At 38.1% G+C, this 19,314-nt stretch overlaps 1 protein-coding gene across 1 annotated transcript in view; it reads right to left on the bottom strand.

Moving 5' to 3' along the window:
* LOC111236570 (polypeptide N-acetylgalactosaminyltransferase 18-like) overlaps nucleotides 1–19,314 on the bottom strand; it is a 76,534-nt gene that overhangs the window by 21,877 nt on the left and 35,343 nt on the right. The window contains exons 4-6 of the mRNA XM_022765357.1: nucleotides 15,155–15,338; nucleotides 13,979–14,176; nucleotides 13,587–13,701 (exon numbers count right to left, since the gene is read on the bottom strand). Coding sequence (XP_022621078.1) covers nucleotides 13,587–13,701; nucleotides 13,979–14,176; nucleotides 15,155–15,338 — 497 coding nt within the window. The remainder of the gene's footprint in view (nucleotides 1–13,586; nucleotides 13,702–13,978; nucleotides 14,177–15,154; nucleotides 15,339–19,314) is intronic.

The raw sequence follows: 19,314 nt of genomic DNA, 5'->3' as shown, positions 1-19,314 counted from the left end.
CATTCATTTATTTATTTGAATCCCCATTAGCCACTACCAAGGTAGCAACTTCCTGGTGTCCACTCCACTGATGTTAGGAACATGCTGAGCAACATGCTCATAATGAAAAGGCTATCATGCTGATGTTTAGTAGATATCATGTTAACCATCTTGTTAAGCATGTTAACATGCAAATATTAGCTAATTCACACTGAACACAACTGAGGCTGACGGGAGTGTCATTCATTTTGAAGATATGTCCATCAAACAGTTATTAAGATATTTCAATCTAGACCAAAATGGTGGATTGACCGACATATTCCTAGAGCAGTGCGGCTAGTTTGGATAAAAATCAACAGATTAACCGATAAAGAAAATAATCAGTTGCAGTCTTATTTCTGTAAACCCAACTTAACAAAAAACTTTGGCATTTTTTTTCAAGCTGAAAACGGCACATAAAACATTGGCACACTAGTGCCAGCACTTTCTAAAACACTCAATTAGAGCTCGTATGCAACCTCGGCCCAAAAATAATTCTCCCTCCGTTCCTCGTTTTCAGTTTTCCCTTCCGACAATGAAAACAATGCCTCTGAGTTTTTGCCTGTGTGACGCCCCTGTAGTTAACCACTAATTTTCTGCTGCCTTTTTCAAATTAATTACAAGAAATGGGTCATTACTGTCAAGACAGAAGTCTTCCATTACTATGGAGGGCTGTATTGTTATTCTATTCAAAATACAGCAATTTTATGCGGTTGAATATTCCTAATAGTGCACTTCCCTTGAATGATCAAACCCACCATCTAATTTACATGGTGACTCATACAATGTGTTTTCCAGTTCACTGCCGAGCATGAGCATGGCTCAACAGCACTGCAGCGAACTCCATAATGGTGGCGTGATCAGTGACTGCACTCCACCTCCATGCTACGTGATGTGATCCATGTCATGTGTTAGGGGGCGATATCAAACTTCATCCACACTATGGTACAGAAAAATCACCACTCTATGTTTGATGCTACTTGGTGTTATTAAAAGTCTGGTCCTCACCCTACAGCAATGGAAGAGTGTCAGTGAGGACGGCAAAACCACTCCTTTCCCTTGTAAACGTAAAACTCACCTCCTCAAGAAATACCTCACGTCCCCTCTTGTATCCATCCCCTTTCTGCCCTATCCTCCTGCAAATATGCTCCTAAATCCGATCTTCCTCGCTCTCTAGGCATTCTTCTTCCTCTAATTTCTTTTTGTAGAACTTTTCTGGCAGAGAAGTGGTCTCACATTTCAGCAGTGTTTGCTTAGATCTATAATCAGGGCACCATCAGCCTGAGCCTAAGCTAATTTTACTGCTGCCCTCATAATAATTTGCTTTGGATAAGAGCAAAAGCTAAATACCTTTAATGGGCATGTAATGTGAGTGGAAGTGCCTCATTCATTTATTCATTTTTCTATGTACAGTTGTGCCAGTAACCAAGCAGAGTGTCTAGTGATTAAAGTGGTTTTTGATGGGAGTGCTCACAAGGTTATTTCAAAATCTTTTGGGGATATGATGCTTAATAATGATGCAGTTTTATGGTGCAGCAATATGTCAAATGAAATTCCAGAAAATACAAGCTTAAGCTTAATGTTTGGACAGTCAATCTACTTAGTAAATTCATGAACTTTCATCAACCTCTGGTTTGTGTATGATTCACTGCGTGAAAGTACTCCACCCAAAATCTATCTTTAGAGTGTCAAGCACTCACCCCCTGCAGGCTTAGGGGCTGTAACGTGTTTGTGTTTTTCTTCTTCACTGAGAACAGCAGCAGCTTGAAGTTGTGTCAGTAACAACGGATTCCAAAATTTTCAAAGCCAAAAAAAGGATCAAGATGTACATAAAATATCTCAAACCACTCCTGCAGCATAAAACATTTCTCTGCTGCTCACTCTTGTGCTCAGTATTGTTCTTCTGGCTGAATATGATTCTGAGTTATGCTATCGCCCCGCCTCACAGCTCTGTATTCTCAACAAAAGCCAGCAGAGACAGTCATTTTTAACCAAATATTAACCCACCTTCACCCACATTTTAACTGGTAATTGAATAAGTTGATAAGTTGTTTATCAATATTTTTTGTATTGGATTTGACTGCATGTTGACATTGTCTAACTACTAATGATTAAATTCTGAGTGGAAGATCTGCCTCTTTTGTCATTGTGAACTACATACAAGAAGGTCAAGTTTGACAGGGATATTATTAATGTGATACATTGGATATTCTTGCCCATTAATAACCTATTACAAAAATGAAATGCCAATATTATCAAGTTACATTGCGATTGCCAGCATATATATTACCTGATGACTGCATGATATCATCCCATTATTAACTTGTTATCACTGAGCTATAAAGCGCTCTTTATTTATGTCATGAACTCATGGAATAAAAATTACCAATGCATTCCTGAAAAGTATTTCACAGTACCCACATACCATGAATTGTAAGACAGGCATACGTCCAGACCTTCAGTGAGAGAGCACTACGGGATATGTTACGTCTCAGTGAAGATGATAAACATACTCGAGTCACCAGGAGGATTTAAAAAAAAAACAAAAAACATCTCGTTTCAAGCTGGGTGGACTGAGATCTGCATAACTTTAAGTTCACGCATCAGTCATGCCATGACTCATTGCTTCAAACTGGAGGTAGGGATATGATGAGGTAGGGTGCATTTTCATTGTAAACATCATCCCCCTTAATAAAAGCTGACAGACGTTTGAACACCGCTAGATGTAAGGATATGATGAGCAGAGCATACCTCTCTGAAAAGATTGTTTTCCTGCAGGATACCGCAGGGTGTTTCAAGACAGAGGAAAGGTTTCACAAGGATTACGGCATTTCTAGCAATGTTCTTGGTCACCACATCCAAAATCACGTTACTAGACGTGAGGTCTAGAGATAATTTTTTTCATTTATGCTCAAAACAAAAAGAAATCTTATCAGAAATGCCTTGCAAACTGGAATTTTATAGGATCTATGGGTAGCAATGATATTACAAGCATCCTGATGTGAAAATGTGGTGACAACTTGTCAATGATAACTGTCAAACTTGAAGAGAAATGCAACAGCAACGGAAACACTTGCTTCTACAGCCTCCTGACAAGATGAGCAGAACCCCTGGAACTTGTGCTCCACATTCCTGTGATTTACTATGCTGCTTTAGGAATGTTCTTTTTTCATGTTATACTGTATCTGAAGCTATCTGCTTTCATCTGCCCGCACCACCACTCCTGTGCCCCCGGAAACCTTAACTGACTCTAAAAAAATAGCCTAATATTTCCCACTGCATTCATTTCACATTTCCTCTGTATTTTGTGATAATAAAACCCTTCACATCAAAGCACAGACTTACTTTTAAGGTGAAGCTTAGCTTCCTCTTTTGCTGCCCAGAGCACAGAGTTGAATCAGTGCAGACAATTGGCATAGAGTTTCCACTGTGTGTGCAGGAGCTTGCCCTGTCTGCTGTCTGAAAAGGGAAGTACCTTTCTCATTCACTTCACAGAAAAGCTGAACCATTTACAGACAATCCTAAATCAACTTGTAGAGGAAGAGAGACAGGAAACATCTCTACTGTCTTCACCTTGGACAAATACACAGTTAGGGCAGTTGAGTTACGTATTATCTACTATCTAGCTTGAAGGCTGTGTTTATCAGACTTGACAACACCTGTGACAAAATTCAGACAAATGTTTTTGTACATTACACAATATAAAAAATGGTTGTACTACTTCATTAAGTTGATGTGCTGGCAATCTCAGTACCATGCTTAATAAAGATGAAAACAGCATGTAGGTTGAACCACAATAATCAACAGGCCACTGATCTTCCATTGATTAATCTCTGGTACAGATCTGGATCGAAATACAATTTAAGTTTTAAAGCAACCTGATTCAGATCACTAACACATGAGACATATCTATCATGTCAACACACCTCTTAACTGCTAGTAGCCATGGTTGAGGAACCCGATTCAAATATAGGCTGATATTTTAAGCATGTAGATTGAAAAATACGTGTGATCATTTTACCCGAGGAAAGCATGAGACCACTTTGCTCATTTTCAAACAGTGTCCACTTTGAAGAGGTAAAACATCACTACGACAACAGTAAAAACCACAAAACCTCACCAGCTGTCTCTGCCTGGTCATCACACATTAATACAGAAATGCATTTTGTGAGCACACCTAGAACTCAAATATCAGTCACTCAATCAATCGCACTGTGGGAATTTGGTAAATGAAACTTTAAGACTTGCACTTGAATACCCCTGCCATTATGTTCAACTTTCATCCATTAAAATCTGCCTTAATCCAATGAAATACTAGCTAATAGAAATCAATAACATTTTCTAAGTATACTTGTGCTGTTGGACTGTAGGCAATAAACTAGGCAACAAAAGTGTATAGTCAATTAAATGATGAGGGGGTCATCAGATAAACCAGCAAGATAAACAGTCATTCAAATGCAACACTTTTACAGTTTTTAAACCCACTCTCTCACTGATGCAGGCAGAACTGAGAACTCTTCACGTCTTTCATAGCATTATTTTTCAATACAGTCACTCTTTAGTCCTGATCCTATGTCAGCACAGTTAATTTAATAGTTATTACAGAACAGTGAACCTACCAAAGAGTTAAGTTTGAAAGCAAACAAGCCATCACTTTAAAAGATAGGTGAAGTCAGCATTGTTACAGATTCCATGTTGAAATTCACAATCAATTAATAGTTTTTAATTTTTCAAACAAAATAGCTTTTTTTTTAGCTGGTTGGAGCTTCTTAAATATGAAGCTTTGCTGCTTTTCTTTGTTTTCTTGCACAAAAAAATTCCTGAAATATCACCTATGGCTCCACAAACTGTGATAGATTTTTTTTTCTGATGTTTCACAGGCAAAACATTTATAAATGAAGATAAACATCAGATTAATGGAATATGAAAAATAATGTTACACTAAACATGGTGACAAACCCCCATTCTTCTAAAATATCTTGATCAGTTTGCCTTTAAATTTCATGTAGATAACCATCTTTTTTTAATGAATATATCTATGTTGTGAGGACCACAAACAAAACACCCCCCACCCCCTGTCTCCACTGTATTATGATGGCAACAGAAATCCCAAAAGACTAATTAAGCCAAAACTATGCATGGCTATATACCACAAAAGGTCAGTCAGAGAAACCCCCCCCCCAAAAAAAAACATAAATATATTTTCGGTAATTCTGAAGAACTAATAGTTTAAAAAATAAAAAGTAGTTTGTTTTATCAGATTGATAAGGGAAATGAAAACATGCTGCCAGTGTTGAGGGTCAGTGTTTTACATGCCAATCCATCCTCTTTTTGATTTTGCTGACCCTCACTTGACTCTGAACATTGCCCTTGAACATAAACCGCTAATGAAGAATAAATGCATATAAATGTAATTTGAAGGCGACAGGGCTGCATACGGACAGCCAAGCGAAGATTCATAGCCTTGAATTATTAATGTACCACTTAACATCACATCCTGTCTAACTAAAAACATGGAGTTTTCTAGAAGGATAGAGGTGTTGACGAGCTTCTTCACTTGTTGTTTGTGTTATCCAATTATCCAGGGGCTGTTGTTATTACTTTATACACACACAACCATGGGTAACCAGTGATGTGTTAATTTGGGTTGAATTATATTTGCAGAAACTGTGTTTCAGTAATAAAAAAGTATCTGTAATTAACATCCAACGTCTTTCATAAAGTGTGGATAATGAAATCAAACAGGAAACTATTTAGTATTTCAGGATTATCTAATCTAAAGAGTTATATAATGAATATCTAAAGACATTTTAGAGATTTAATTAAAAAAATATATTATATTTCACATTTATATTCACTAGTCCAAATCTAATTCATTAGTCTTCTAAAATGCCACTGTGATTGCTGTAATGCTGTAGACTGATTCTACCTCCAGAGGCACCACTATAAAGAATTTAATTCAGCTGTCGAGTCAATGACGAGCATCTCTTGCATCTCGAGCTTCTTATTTCCAAATAAAAAGCTGCAGTTGGAACACTGATGAGCACAGTTTTGCTGTGTGGACGTGAAACTGAACCCACTGAGAACAAAAATCTTTGTGATGAGGGACTTGATTTATTTTTCATAATCTAAACAGTTTCCTTCCTCCTCAGAACTGTTATCATCAGCACAAAAAAGTGTGAATCATTCAGACATGTTGGCATATTATCCACACAGCAACACCTTCAGGGGTGAAAGATTTCTCACCACAATCAAGCACGTTCTCACTCCCCTCAGCAGTCTTTATTAAGACTTTTCACATTGGACCATAAGATTTTATAATAAATATCTGAGCTCATAAGGCGTTTACTGAAATACTTCAAGGTGCTCCGTGGAGATTTCTTGAAAACGAACTAAAGTTCTGTTTACATCAGTGTTACACATCAAAACACATGTGTATATTCGAGGTGTAATGAACGTAATAAAAACACTTTTAAAAGCTGATTTTACTTATGTATGTGTTGTTATTGTCATGTTCACTATAGCTTGGGGTCTTCTTCTTTGTTGCCTTTGTTAGTGCTGCATATTTTGTCAGATTATCTCTATTAGTAGATCAGTGGAATAGTGTAAAGATGGTGGGAGTGTGTGTAGTTTCACCCTCATGTATGTGCGTCCTCGTGCATGTGCATGAAATAAACAGGCAGCCACTCATAGAAAAACAGCTATGGGTCAAAACCTCCATCACCTTTACATTTCCTAATAAAAATAAGAAAAACCCCCATTTAGAACTAAAGTTTTTGACATGAAGTTTAACTTTCAGTTCCTGTTGGACCAGTTTGACTATTTGAGGTGATAAATATGTAAATCAAAGCATATCCACTTTTATATCACAATACACACTGCAACAAATATAACTTTCAGTAGGGGAGAAAGAAAAACCACCAATATCAACTTATTGGAGAGAGATGACTTCAGAAAGACTGTTCACTGATGAATGGACTTGTGAATTCAAAAAATCCAGGATAAAAGCTCAGGGAAGGAGTGCACAAAATGAAATAGGGGTTGTATACTACACCAAGCCCACACTTCAACCAGAATTGGTACTGCAACCAGTATCTACTCCGTGCTACTGACACTCTACCACACATCATTATCCACACATGCTGCAGCCACACTGTGTTCGCTAAGTCCTCCAACTGTATATCACTCCCCTGCTGCTCATGGCAACGATACGGCAAAGGGAAATACAACCCTCTCTTCAAATCCTTCTCTGGACAAGTTTTGCCGTTGCTCCCAGTCTTAATTTCCCCCTACAATTGTGATGCCAGTTAAAACAACACAGTTCCTGACATCAGCCCCATATTCTGTCTTTTTAATCAGGCAACTCAGCTTCTATTGTTTTAACTAGGGTGTAAATTTGCCTGGTTATAAAAATTTGGTTAAAGAAGCCAAAACTGAAATTTGCTGTTATAGTGTAATATAGCACAGTACTATATAATTAAAATCAACCATAGTGCCCATTTGATAACATATATATTATTATATATTACATATAACATCTCTACATATTTAATATATATTTTAGTCCAACAGTTCATATTGTATGATAGCAAATCATTGTTGCTTATCCTCTAACAATACATGCAGTGATAGTGACAGCCTGCTATACTTTCCTATGATCATTAGGTAGTTGTAATACAGTGATATTAATGTAATAATCAAATAGGGCATATAAACATGACTAAAACAAAATTAAAGCTGGTATGGTTTCAAACAGCTAAAAGTTGAACCATCAACTGTGGGTCTTTTTCATATAATGCCTCACAGGCAATTAAAATAGTTTTGCAATCAGCTCTAAATGAGCCAGAGTAATGAAGCCAATCAGAGTTATGTGAGCAGACTGATGTTTATTAGCAGTCATGGTAGCTCGCAGTTGTATACTGTTAATATGGCTCTTATTATGTATAATGTTTCTACATTTATTTTCTTTTATTATACGAAATATTGCATCAAAATATGTTTTTTAGGGTTAAACTATGGTCCAAACAACATTATTGTAGTTCACTATGCTGATTTTATATTGCATGAAGCTATCGTATTTCTTATTCTTGTACTAGAGGGATACATAACCTCTGTCAGACAAAAGCTTTTCTCATTGATTGTCCTGTTGGTCTGAGATTACACAGTGGGGTTCAATAGATTTTCAGCAGCATGGGGGTCATGAAACTCAATCAGTGCTGTTCTACAATTACGGACTGAGTCATTATGGAACAACGTTTTGTCATTCATCCTGTCTGATTACACAGAACTCTGAAGCTTTTGTACCTTTCAAATGATGGAGAAAGTCAGGACAGCAGGGAAGAAAGTGAAAAACTGATGCGGTTTTTCTGACAGTGTTCATTTACAGTGCATATCAGATCGATAAGAAACAGCTGAGTCACTGGTTAATGCTGAGTGAATGTGACCATGTCTTCTGTTTTAGTTGCATTCACTTGACGCTTTACATATGAAATTCTTATAAACAAGATATTACAATCATTTTAATTATTTTATTTTTTAATTGGTAGCTGAACACACGGTGCAATCTGCCAGGGTCTAATCCATGTAAGTGTCCAAAGTCTCAATATTACAGTATAATAACGTTTCACTATGTTTCGCATTGCTATTCAAAATGCTCATACAGATAATATGACACATTTGGGCAAACTGTAATGTGTAAATCATTATTTTGACAGTAATGGTGTTTTATTGCCCCTTTCGTAAATACTGTGCACAGAGCCTGCATCATAATTGTTTTTCATAGCCCTCAATGATCCTAATTTCTCAACACAACCGTCCTGGCATCAGTTGAGAGCGATGATGTCTGCCTTGGTCTTCTAGTGATGCATTGTTGCGGGCTGGCTTCACTGGCACACTACCCAGCATTCACAGGTGTTTTAGGAAACCATTTGTACTGAATTATATTCTGTTTCAGGATCCTGTCCAATTTGTTGTGTGTTCTACTGACTTGAAGGGACACTTCACAATAAAATTATATCTTAGGTTTGCTGAACACCCACCTCAGATTTTCTGAAAACAAATCAACACATTGTGAGTTGAAGCTCAGATAGACAGCCAGTACTGTAAGACAGCTGTGACAGGCCAGGTGGACAAGGACCACACTTTCAATCAACAGCTTTTAGAAATTTATTGTAAGACACCACAGATTGCATCATCATAATTTCCCCTCATTGACAAGATCTCAGTTGTATATAAATGCTGCTGTTACTGCAGTGGCAAAATCAAACAATCTCTGGCAGTAAAGCCACAGATATTGTGTTGATCACAGTTAGCAGTTGCCCTCTCCGACAGATGTAAAAGTTTTTCAGTCTAACCATTTGAGACTGAAAAAAGCTGAATCACATGAAATTGTTAAAGTGGCATTTCAGATGAGAAATGTATGCAGAGTGTACCCAGCTCAGCCAGCGAGAGATCACTGGAACCTTAAAGGCAGGCAGCTCAATCTTAAACGGTCTTTGATCGGTCTTTTGTTGGCAAGCTACTTGAAATACGAACCTGAAGGTTTAATATATTGAAGTTAAATTAATTTCATGTAGCAGAGCCTTGTGGATTTTGCCAGCACAGAACAGTCAATGTGGTTATTGGGGATTTATGGGGAAAAAGAAGTCTAGTCTGTTAAAACTGGATTTAAGTTTTTCAGATTATAACCTTTATTTCAATGGCATTTAGATGACCATATTTTCAACATATAACTGGTACTTATTGTAACTGGTGTTACATCTCCCAGTTATATATTATGGCAGAAGTAAAATTTTTTTAGATACCTTACATTGCTGTGTGGATTTAACAGAGAGGTGGCACTGCAGGTACTTACTGTATTTGTCTACAGGAAAGTGTACGAATTCTACATTCATACATATTTACTATAAGTTAAGTCAAGTCAATTTTATTTATATGGTGCTGAATTAAAACAGAAGTTCTCTCAGGGGACTTTTCATATAGAACAGGTAGAGACCTTACTTTATAATATCATTTACAGAGACCCTACATTCCCGAATGACCAAACACCTGGAGACTGGAGCAAGGAAAAACTGCCTTTTAATGGGGGGAAGAATTGACCAGAACCCGGCTAATGGTGGGCGGCTGTTTTGCCTCAACTGGTTGGGTTGAGGAAGAAATGGAGAGAGAGAGATAGAGAGGGCGGTAGTGGCGGTATATATGCACATATACACTACACTACACTACAACTGTACAGAAGGATGTTTTATGAAACTGACACACAAAATAACGGAAACATTTGTGTTGCCGTGCTTACTGAGAATGCAATTTTTTGTACATCGTGGTAGAAAAATTCAGCTTCCATTTTTTGACCGAATGTGAACAGAGAGCAGCGGTTCATTTCACCCTCACACTACCCAGGACAGCCCTTTCAAGCCTCTGCCAAAGCCTGTAGCTGTTGGCCTGGTTAGAGTGTGTCTCAGAGGATCCATCAGCAGCCAGTCTGTGTGCTGGCAGGTGGTCTGGAGGCATGACCAATGTACTGCAGACAGACAGACAGACAGACAGACGGACAGACGGACAGACAGACCGACAGACGGACGGACAGATGGACAGACGGACGGACGGACTTAACGACGGATGGACAGACGGACAGACAGACGGATGGGCAGACAGACAGACAGACAGACAGACAGACAGAAAGACGGACGGACGGACGGACCCTGCTGGGGCTCTCTGGCACTGTTAATCCGGGGCCAAGCCAGGGTCCTCCAGTCTTGTAGCTCTCAGCTCACTGTGTCACCCACTGTTTCAAAAGCATTACTGAACTCTACACTACATTAACCTCCAGGCAAGGGCGAGTTCCTTCAGCCTGTCAGAACCAAGCAAGTAAACAACATGGAGGGCAACACTGAACTCAAAACTGAGAAACAGAGCAATGAACCAAAATGATTCATCAAACTGTTAATACGTAGGGAGGGGGAGAACGCTGTTTTATAATATAGTATGTGATAAAATCATCAATGTGTCCAGCTATAAAGCCGTCAGTGAGGCTATTATCAGGCACAGGAATTCTAAAAGCATGTAATTTCTGGAGGAAAATGACTTAGGGGACCAATCTCCCTTCTTTACTGATGATTGCATCTGTGTCATTAGCGAGGATGGATATTTCCACATTCGACGTCCTGTTGTAAGCTTGTCTCCATTTCCTTCTCACAGTGCAATCTAGTGAGAGTGCAGCCAAGGAGTTGTCCCTCACTTCTCGCTGCTATTGAACTGGCTGATAGCTGCATTAATGATCTTTGTACAGTAGATGTGAGCTATCATTAGCTATCCCTAAGGAGGGTTGTTCTTTCTTCAGCCCATCTGCTTGTGGTACTGCTGAACTGAACACACACCAAGCAATTTTCAGCCCCCAGTCAAAGCTGATGATGTAGTACAAATTAAGTATAGTACTGTGAGAAGAATTATATGGAAGCCTTGGGAATTTATTAATATATATATATGAAAATTCCAAAAAAAGCATTCATTTTTTTCACATATGTATGTGTATATGTATATGTGAGTAAAAATGAAAATGAAAATGAAATAATCCAATTTGCATTTCCATTTTCACATACTTGTATGGGTGTTCTATGGCCATATTAAAATGAATATGGAAAAGCTGTTTGACATTAAATTTTCAAAGTCATACCTGGTTGTACAGTGAACAATATTCAAATGTCAAATTTAACCTGATTTTCCACTGATGCAAGTAATATTCAAGTCACTTAAAATGCAATTTTGAAAGTGATATGAAATGATTTGAAAATGACATCAGCATTTGACATTTCATTTTCAAAGATTGAACCTATTGTAGCGGGAGCGGATAATTGGACCCAAGGAGGAAGTGTTTAATGCAAAGCAGAGGGGTCCCAGTATGGATGGGATAAGGATGTTTGTTCTTGCCATGACAAACTGAAAGAGCTCCCAGTGAGATAAGACCAAGAAACCAAGAAAGTGCTTTGCCTGAGATTCCCATGTTGGAGAGTATGGACAGCAGGGTATGGTGGTTCACTGTATCAAAGGCTGCTGATAGATCCAGTAAGATAAGAACTGAGGACTGACCTGCAGCTCTAGCTGCCCATATGGCTTCTGTCACAGACAACAGAGCTGTTTCAGTGGAGTGGCCACTCTTAAAGCCCGACGGATTTGGATCAAGGAGGTTGTTTCATGATAGAAATTCTGAGACTTGCTTAAAAAATGCCCTTTCTATACACTGAGATATGAATGTAATAACATTTTAGGGTTCTAGAAAACCTGGATTCAGATGCTATAAGCGAAACAGCACCCCCAATCTGTTGCATTTACGCTTACATGTCACCAGGCTCTAGTGGTGTCAAAATGAAAATGAGTACTACTCCCACTACTTCCACTGCTAGCACTACCAGCGCAAGGAGGGACACCAATTTGCCTGGAATTCCCTAATCATCAAAGCATTACAATAGGTTTTTCTATTTTCATTTTAATATGGTCATAGAATATGAAAATAATATGAAAATGAAAATTGGATTTCTGCAATTTCATTTAAATTTTTACTCTCGTACTACACATACATATGTAAAAACTACAAAACTATTGTGGGACTGCAATTTCAAGTTTACATTATCATTCTAATATGGTGCCCTGTGGCCTTCCATAATTTGTAACAGAGAGACAGTACATCCATTTGCTTTGAACAATGTCGGCATTGTCTTCACACATCACTGCGAACAGTAACGATGACTTTGAGTCCTACAACTCTCACATGTTTCTGTGGAATCACCAGGGGATGAAGGTGATCATTCAGACTTAATTAGAGGTGATTATTTATTCTAGCTAGGATGACACAAGAGAGAGCAGGTCACAGTGTGTTTTGAATACTTGCTAAAGGATAATTTATTCCACTGTATTCACCTGTTCCTGTCAAAGCATGTATTAACTGGCATTACATTAGTTTTCCTGTTTAAAAGGGTTTAAAAAAACAGGCTGATGATATTCTTTCATTTTCTTATTGTAAACAAATCCCATGAAAAGACCAATACCGACAATGAATTGATCCTACTAACAATTATTTCCTGCATAGCCAACGTCTCATCATAGACCTCCATTCCTGTCCAAAAGCTAAAGAAAAAACACATACATGGACAGTGTTTATTGATTTTGACACTTTAGGATTTTTGTCCGCAGCATTGAGCTTACATTCTATAATTAAAAACTTACAAATGGTAAGTTCGATTCAATTATTCGTAAAGTCATCATATAAAAATTAGATTTTTAGGTCAACAATAGAAACAAGACTAGGTCAAAACCTAGTATATGGCTTGACCATGTCATATTTGAATTTAATAACTGCCACTCCACCTCTACACAGTTTTTAAATGCCACCCACATTATATAAAACCAAATGTCACTTTTTCAATGAATTTAGCATTTTACATACAAAGAAGAGTGTCAGGCCCACGTTGACCTTGCTTCTAACAACCATCAACTGTCATTATCATAGTTAATTTTCCACATATTACCTGGATGAAAAATGGCCCACGGCCATGGCGAATGACATTATTACTCACCCTGATGCCCAGCTCCACATTTTCTCCCCCATACACCTCCATCCCCTCATCCAGCAGCCCAATCTCCTCAAAGTACAGCCTATCCACCACGAAGCAGCCAATCAGGGCTGGGCTCCTGGGGGATTGAAGATGATGGAGATCAGTTTTATTGGTCTGTTGCTGTTGTCTGCACAGGTAATGTTAGCTTGGCTCAGTTGCTATAGAAACAGCAGCAAGGAGAAGAGAAATGTGACCCTGTATAACATATAATTTTGTCATGAATACTGCATAAATGACCCTTTTTGTAGAGTTGATATTCATCTACTTAACTTCAGATAATATGTATATACATATATTATATTAATCATATCATATTTGAATAAGGCTATAAAGACACTGTGGTGTTCACTTACTGGATTGGTGCACTCTTGTTGCCCTTGTGCCACCAGGACTTGGGTGGGTTGAGGTAGCGACACCACAGCTCCCAGTCAAAGCCCTGGGCAGACAGCGGATACTCTTCAATCTCAAACGTGTCGTACTTGATGTTGTCAAATGATGGGGAGATGATGCGGGTTCTGTCTTCTTTAATTCTCTGCAGAATGGGTTCAGCCCTTCAAATATGGAGAGAGGAAGTAATTTTACTGTGACTGTTTGTTTTGACAGACTTCCTCCATTAGCTTGGTGATCATGTCTGTCATGTAAGGGCCCCTTTTAAAAAACAATTTCAAGAGATGATTCAGTTTAATTTATTATAGTCTGACAGAGCATTTTTTCCCATCAGATAAACTGAAAGTTTTTTTTTTTTGTTTTATTCAAAATATTAGGAAAAACTACACAATACATTCACAAGGCAATTCAATGTGCTGGTCTTCCCCTTTACTGCTGAATATCCGCAAAAGGGATCAAAGCTCTTCATGCTCTATATGTATGACTTCAAGCGTATTAATTCAAAATAATATCATGTAAAGATTTAGTATAATAATAAGTATAAGCTCATTTTCTTTCTTATTGAGAGTAGGCTGAGAAGAAAGCTTACTAATTAATGAGTGCTGTCTTGTTTCCTTGAACAGTAAAAAACAAAGTGTAGGCACATTTTATTATCTTCAGACCGAGCCAAGCTAGCCGTTTCCTTGCGTTTCCAGTCTCTGTGCTAAGCTAAGCTAACTGGCTGCTTGCTAGCCTTTTATTTAACAGACATATGAACAGACATGAGAGTGGCATTGTTGTTCTCATCTAGTCTTTCTTTAGAAAGTGAAAAGGTATTTTGGAAAATGCAGAGCTATTGATTTAACACGTTCATGTCTTGATCATTTGAAGTTAGGCATTTGGACAATAAGGGTATAAAATCACATTAGTTTAGAGTACCATGGCAGATTAGTGATTGTTGTGCACAGAGCGTATTCTATACGTACATCGTATGAAAGGTTTTTTAATAGATACAAAATACTGTCTCTAGAAAACGAGCCAATCTGCTGTCTTTGTTTTTAAATTATTTTCAGTAAACCCACACAGGGTGATATGACTCAAGAACCAGCGCTCTTGTGTTGAGCTGTGCTAACCTCATGCAGCACATGTTGTGTGTGACTCACCAGCCGACGCTGAACTCGACGTGGGCATCAAACAGGGCAACAACTGGGGCAGTGGCAGCCCTCCACCCACTCACTCTGGACCGGATCAGACCCTCCTGCTTGGCATGCCGCACCATCTTAATGAACCCTGGACGCTGGCTGTTGGTTTCAGACACAAAATCCTGCAGCTTCTCCTTCAGCTCATCTGCAAAGCACACAGACACAGGAATTTTACATTAATATCTGAGCAGTGTTTGAAGATCCCGTTTGAGATAGGTGAGTAAGCTTGTGAACAAACTTCCACCCACAAGATGTTGTCATGTCCTCCTTCACTGGGCAGTATTTTATTGGTCCAAAAATACTTGCGCTTCACTGCTTTGATCACTGGACCAAAGAGGCAGCAGCTTGAGCCAGCACTGCAGACCTCCATGGGGCTTACCAGTCATAACGGGATATTGCAATATAGAAGACTCAGCCTGCAATGCTTTTCAAATCACGAGGGGAGGAGATGGAGGACATCCGTCTAGTTTAATGTTTGGCTTCATTGTTTACCTCCATTATTACCTGAGATATATACTGTATGGTGAGATACCCTGCAGGACAAAAGAGTCAGTGCTATAGTCTGCCCTACAAGTTATAAGTGTTAGCAATAATTCTGCAAATTTTCTAAAAAATACATAAATTATGGTAGAATATTAAAGGTTTCCCATGTGGTTCAAGTATAAAAATTTCAAGGCAAGTGAAAAATACCTTGTCCTTGTAAGGCCATGCTTTTGAGTTTACTGTCAAGTGACAGCAGGAGCCAGGGAGTAAGCAAAACCACCATTTCACAACTTTATACTTTATTATCAACAGAATAAAGCTTGAAAAAAAAAATTAACTTTTATCAGCACAGTGTTTCATCATAAATTACCCGAGGCTGTGTTCTCACTATTTTACTTTTTACTGGTGGTACCTTTTGAGTTTTAAGGGGAATGGGGAGCAGTTGCAAACAGACAGAAATCAGTCGCCGTGAAATCATGCTTCGCCTGGCTTCTTTAGAGGCAGGGTGCGGCATTTTATAAAGTCAAGAAAAGTTAGATTTTCCAATCCATCAACACTGGAAAAAGAGTACTGTTAGAAAAGTAGCTAAAGTTGGCACCTGTTGGTGAACACATCTCATAGCAGATCAATTCATGCCTCTACACCAGTGAATTCTAATATAAAATACAAGAATTTAATATAAGAATTTCCATATCTTTAATAAGGTATTGTTTATTCAAAGGTTCAACGTGATATCTCATTAACTTGAGGCAATTTCTATAAACATGGTGCAAACATTTACTTGGACTCAAGGATGAACTGATGAAAATTTGGTAGTCAAAGGTCAAAGTTCAAGGTCACTGTGACCTCACAAATTCCATTTTTGGCCATAACTCAAAAATTAATATACTGATTACAAAATTTCCCAAAAATCTCTAATAGGATAAAATTATGAAGTGATGACATTTTATATTCAAATGGTAAAACCTTGTGTAAACCTACATATGACAAATAAACTTAAACTTGAAACCAAAGGTCAACTTCACTGTGACATCATAATGTTCTGCAAACGCAATGCCTTTTTTAAATTCCTTCAAAGTCTTCACTACATATCTGTCATGGATGTAAAATGCAACTTGACTGGTTGGCGCAGGCATACAACTACAAGGCGGTAGGTCTAGTTATTTACAAGTATGCAAGCAACAGTATTGCAAGAGAAGACAGACTGTACTGTATGTATAAAATAAAAAAGTTAAATTTCAACATTGCAAGTATAGTGTGTGTTGTTTTTCTTGAATATAAGAAAATAACAATGTACCAGTTTAATTAAAAATCTAAATAGTATTTGGCCATTATGAGTATTGAATGATTAGGATTATGATTTTTCATGTCGAGGACAGCTTCACAGCTCTGGGCTGATGATGAATTGAGGGTGAAAGGTTGCCATAGGCATTCACACTAAAAAGAAAAAAATCAAGATGGCTTGATAGAAGTTACGCTGATTTAGATCTTTTTAAAAATTGTGTTCTTATTTTCATTACTATTTTTTGTTTGTTTGTTTTTTTCATTTATTTCAGCCGCTGCCCATCTGCATTCAGTTCATTCAGCTCATGACTTAATATTAGCATATTTTTTACCCGTTACACATTGTTTTTGCTGGTTTCCTGTCAACCCACTGTAGGACTGTGATGTCTGTTGTTGCCAGCATGTCCTCATACATGTGCACTGTACAAACAAAATAGAGATCCACTTGTAAAAATATTGCTTCATAGCACTACCAGTGGCCACAATTATACTGACATCGCTTACCTCAGTTTGTCTTAACTGTACCTGGGCAAGAACTGACATCATGAGTCAGTAAATACAAATATTACAAATACAATTATTTCGTAAAAATATATCACAGTCAGAAATACAGTACCATTGGAGCTGCTGGTCATTTCAAATTATGAACTGCTGCTATTAACAAGTCCTGAGAAGAATAATACTCACACTATATGCACTATATTGAACATGAACCTCTATGGTACTCTACATGTATGTTTAGTATTATAGCATCCCACTCAGACGAGCAGTGATTGGTTTTCTGTCCTTCTTTGTTGATTGCAATCGGTTAACATCCCAGGTGTAAACCTGCCCTTGATTAGATATTCAGAACTTCAAGCAGAGGGACTCTGGACCAGGAAGGCCACGGCTAAGAAACACTCAGTTTTACTGATTCAGGTTTGCGGAGAGAAAAGCTACTGTAGTTACTCATGCAAGCAGCTGCTCATGACGTTCCACCAGATTACTCTGTCTATAATAATTCCTAATCTATTAATAATTAAGACATTCTGAGGTGCGAGTGAATTGAAAACAAGAAAGATGAAGTGCTATGCCTCATAACAAATCATAATAAAGCACAGTTCATTACACCAGGAATGGCTGATGGCCAACAGTCATCAATCTTTCAGGACCGATATCCTGCTGAAGCTCAGCTGGAAAGCAATGGGCTCTGGGATGGAGTTGGACTAGAACAAGATGCGAACAGGTTTCTCACATCACTGTGCAGTTATGCAGGAACATATTCTAAATGTAACAAGTAAAGGTCTGTCTCAGAAGATAAAGAGCAAAGCTGATGGTGAGCAACGAAATGGTGAACATGCCATTTAGCATTTAGCTCACCTCTATACTATCCTCAGTGCAATATGACAAAATAACATGGAATAAAAATGTGTATAACTACCTGAATATGGATACTGTTTTTCTAATTCACAACAACACTCTCTTATAGTCTTATAAGGCTTTAGCTTTTCTCTAAGTGTGCACAGAATTTAATTGTGACAGTGACATACATATGTAGCTCTGCGTATAACCAGGCAAAGGATATCTGATTAATGAATGGGATAAACTGTGTCCTTTCATCTACGACCTGTTGCCGCTCCATCACTCTGTGTTACTGTATGTCTGAACAGAGCTTGTTGGTCTATGTGCCAAATACTCTATGTTCTGTTCCTGCGTGTTTAAACTAAACACCACTGATTACCACGCTGGCGTTATTGCTGGCCCAGCAGATGGCAAATCGGCATGGATACAGGTCTCACAGTTGCTGTGTACTTAGCACTACACAAGTTGGCAATTTCTGACTACACAACTCTGCGGTTGTGAAAATCCATGTTTAAAATATCCAACTGATACTCGCTCGTCCTCCACAATTCCAACAGGCTCATATCGAACCCTGGCTCCATTGGCAGTTTGTTAAAAACATTTAACACATGCCGCTGAAGTTCCAGTACAAATGGGCACTGCTTTTATTTTATGGCAGTATGTGCTGTAAACTCGGCTTTGTTGGCTTGTGCTGATATTGTCCCAGCTTTTGTGTGTATTCAGCTTTCGTTGGCTAGACCTGCAGAGACTGCTTGCGGGATGTCAAACTGGTTTTAAACAGTTGCTACAACTTCTTTGCAAACCTGAGGTGCTGGATGAACGTGTCAAAGAGAAGCAAGTGATCAGTAATAACTTGTCATCTGCTGTAAATGCTAAACATGAATATACAGGTCTTGAGCTTAATTGGAGTTGAAAAGACAAGTTGATTCATTGATTAGTCGATCGACAACAATCAGCAATATTTTAATATCCGATTGTTTTAATTTTAAGAAAAAATGGCAGAGAATTCACTG

This window comes from Seriola dumerili, unplaced genomic scaffold, assembly GCF_002260705.1.
Source record: "Seriola dumerili isolate Sdu_G_001 unplaced genomic scaffold, Sdu_1.0 BDQW01000674.1, whole genome shotgun sequence".
Taxonomy (NCBI): Eukaryota; Metazoa; Chordata; class Actinopteri; order Carangiformes; family Carangidae; genus Seriola; species Seriola dumerili.
This window is presented reverse-complemented; position numbering and strand designations above follow the sequence as displayed.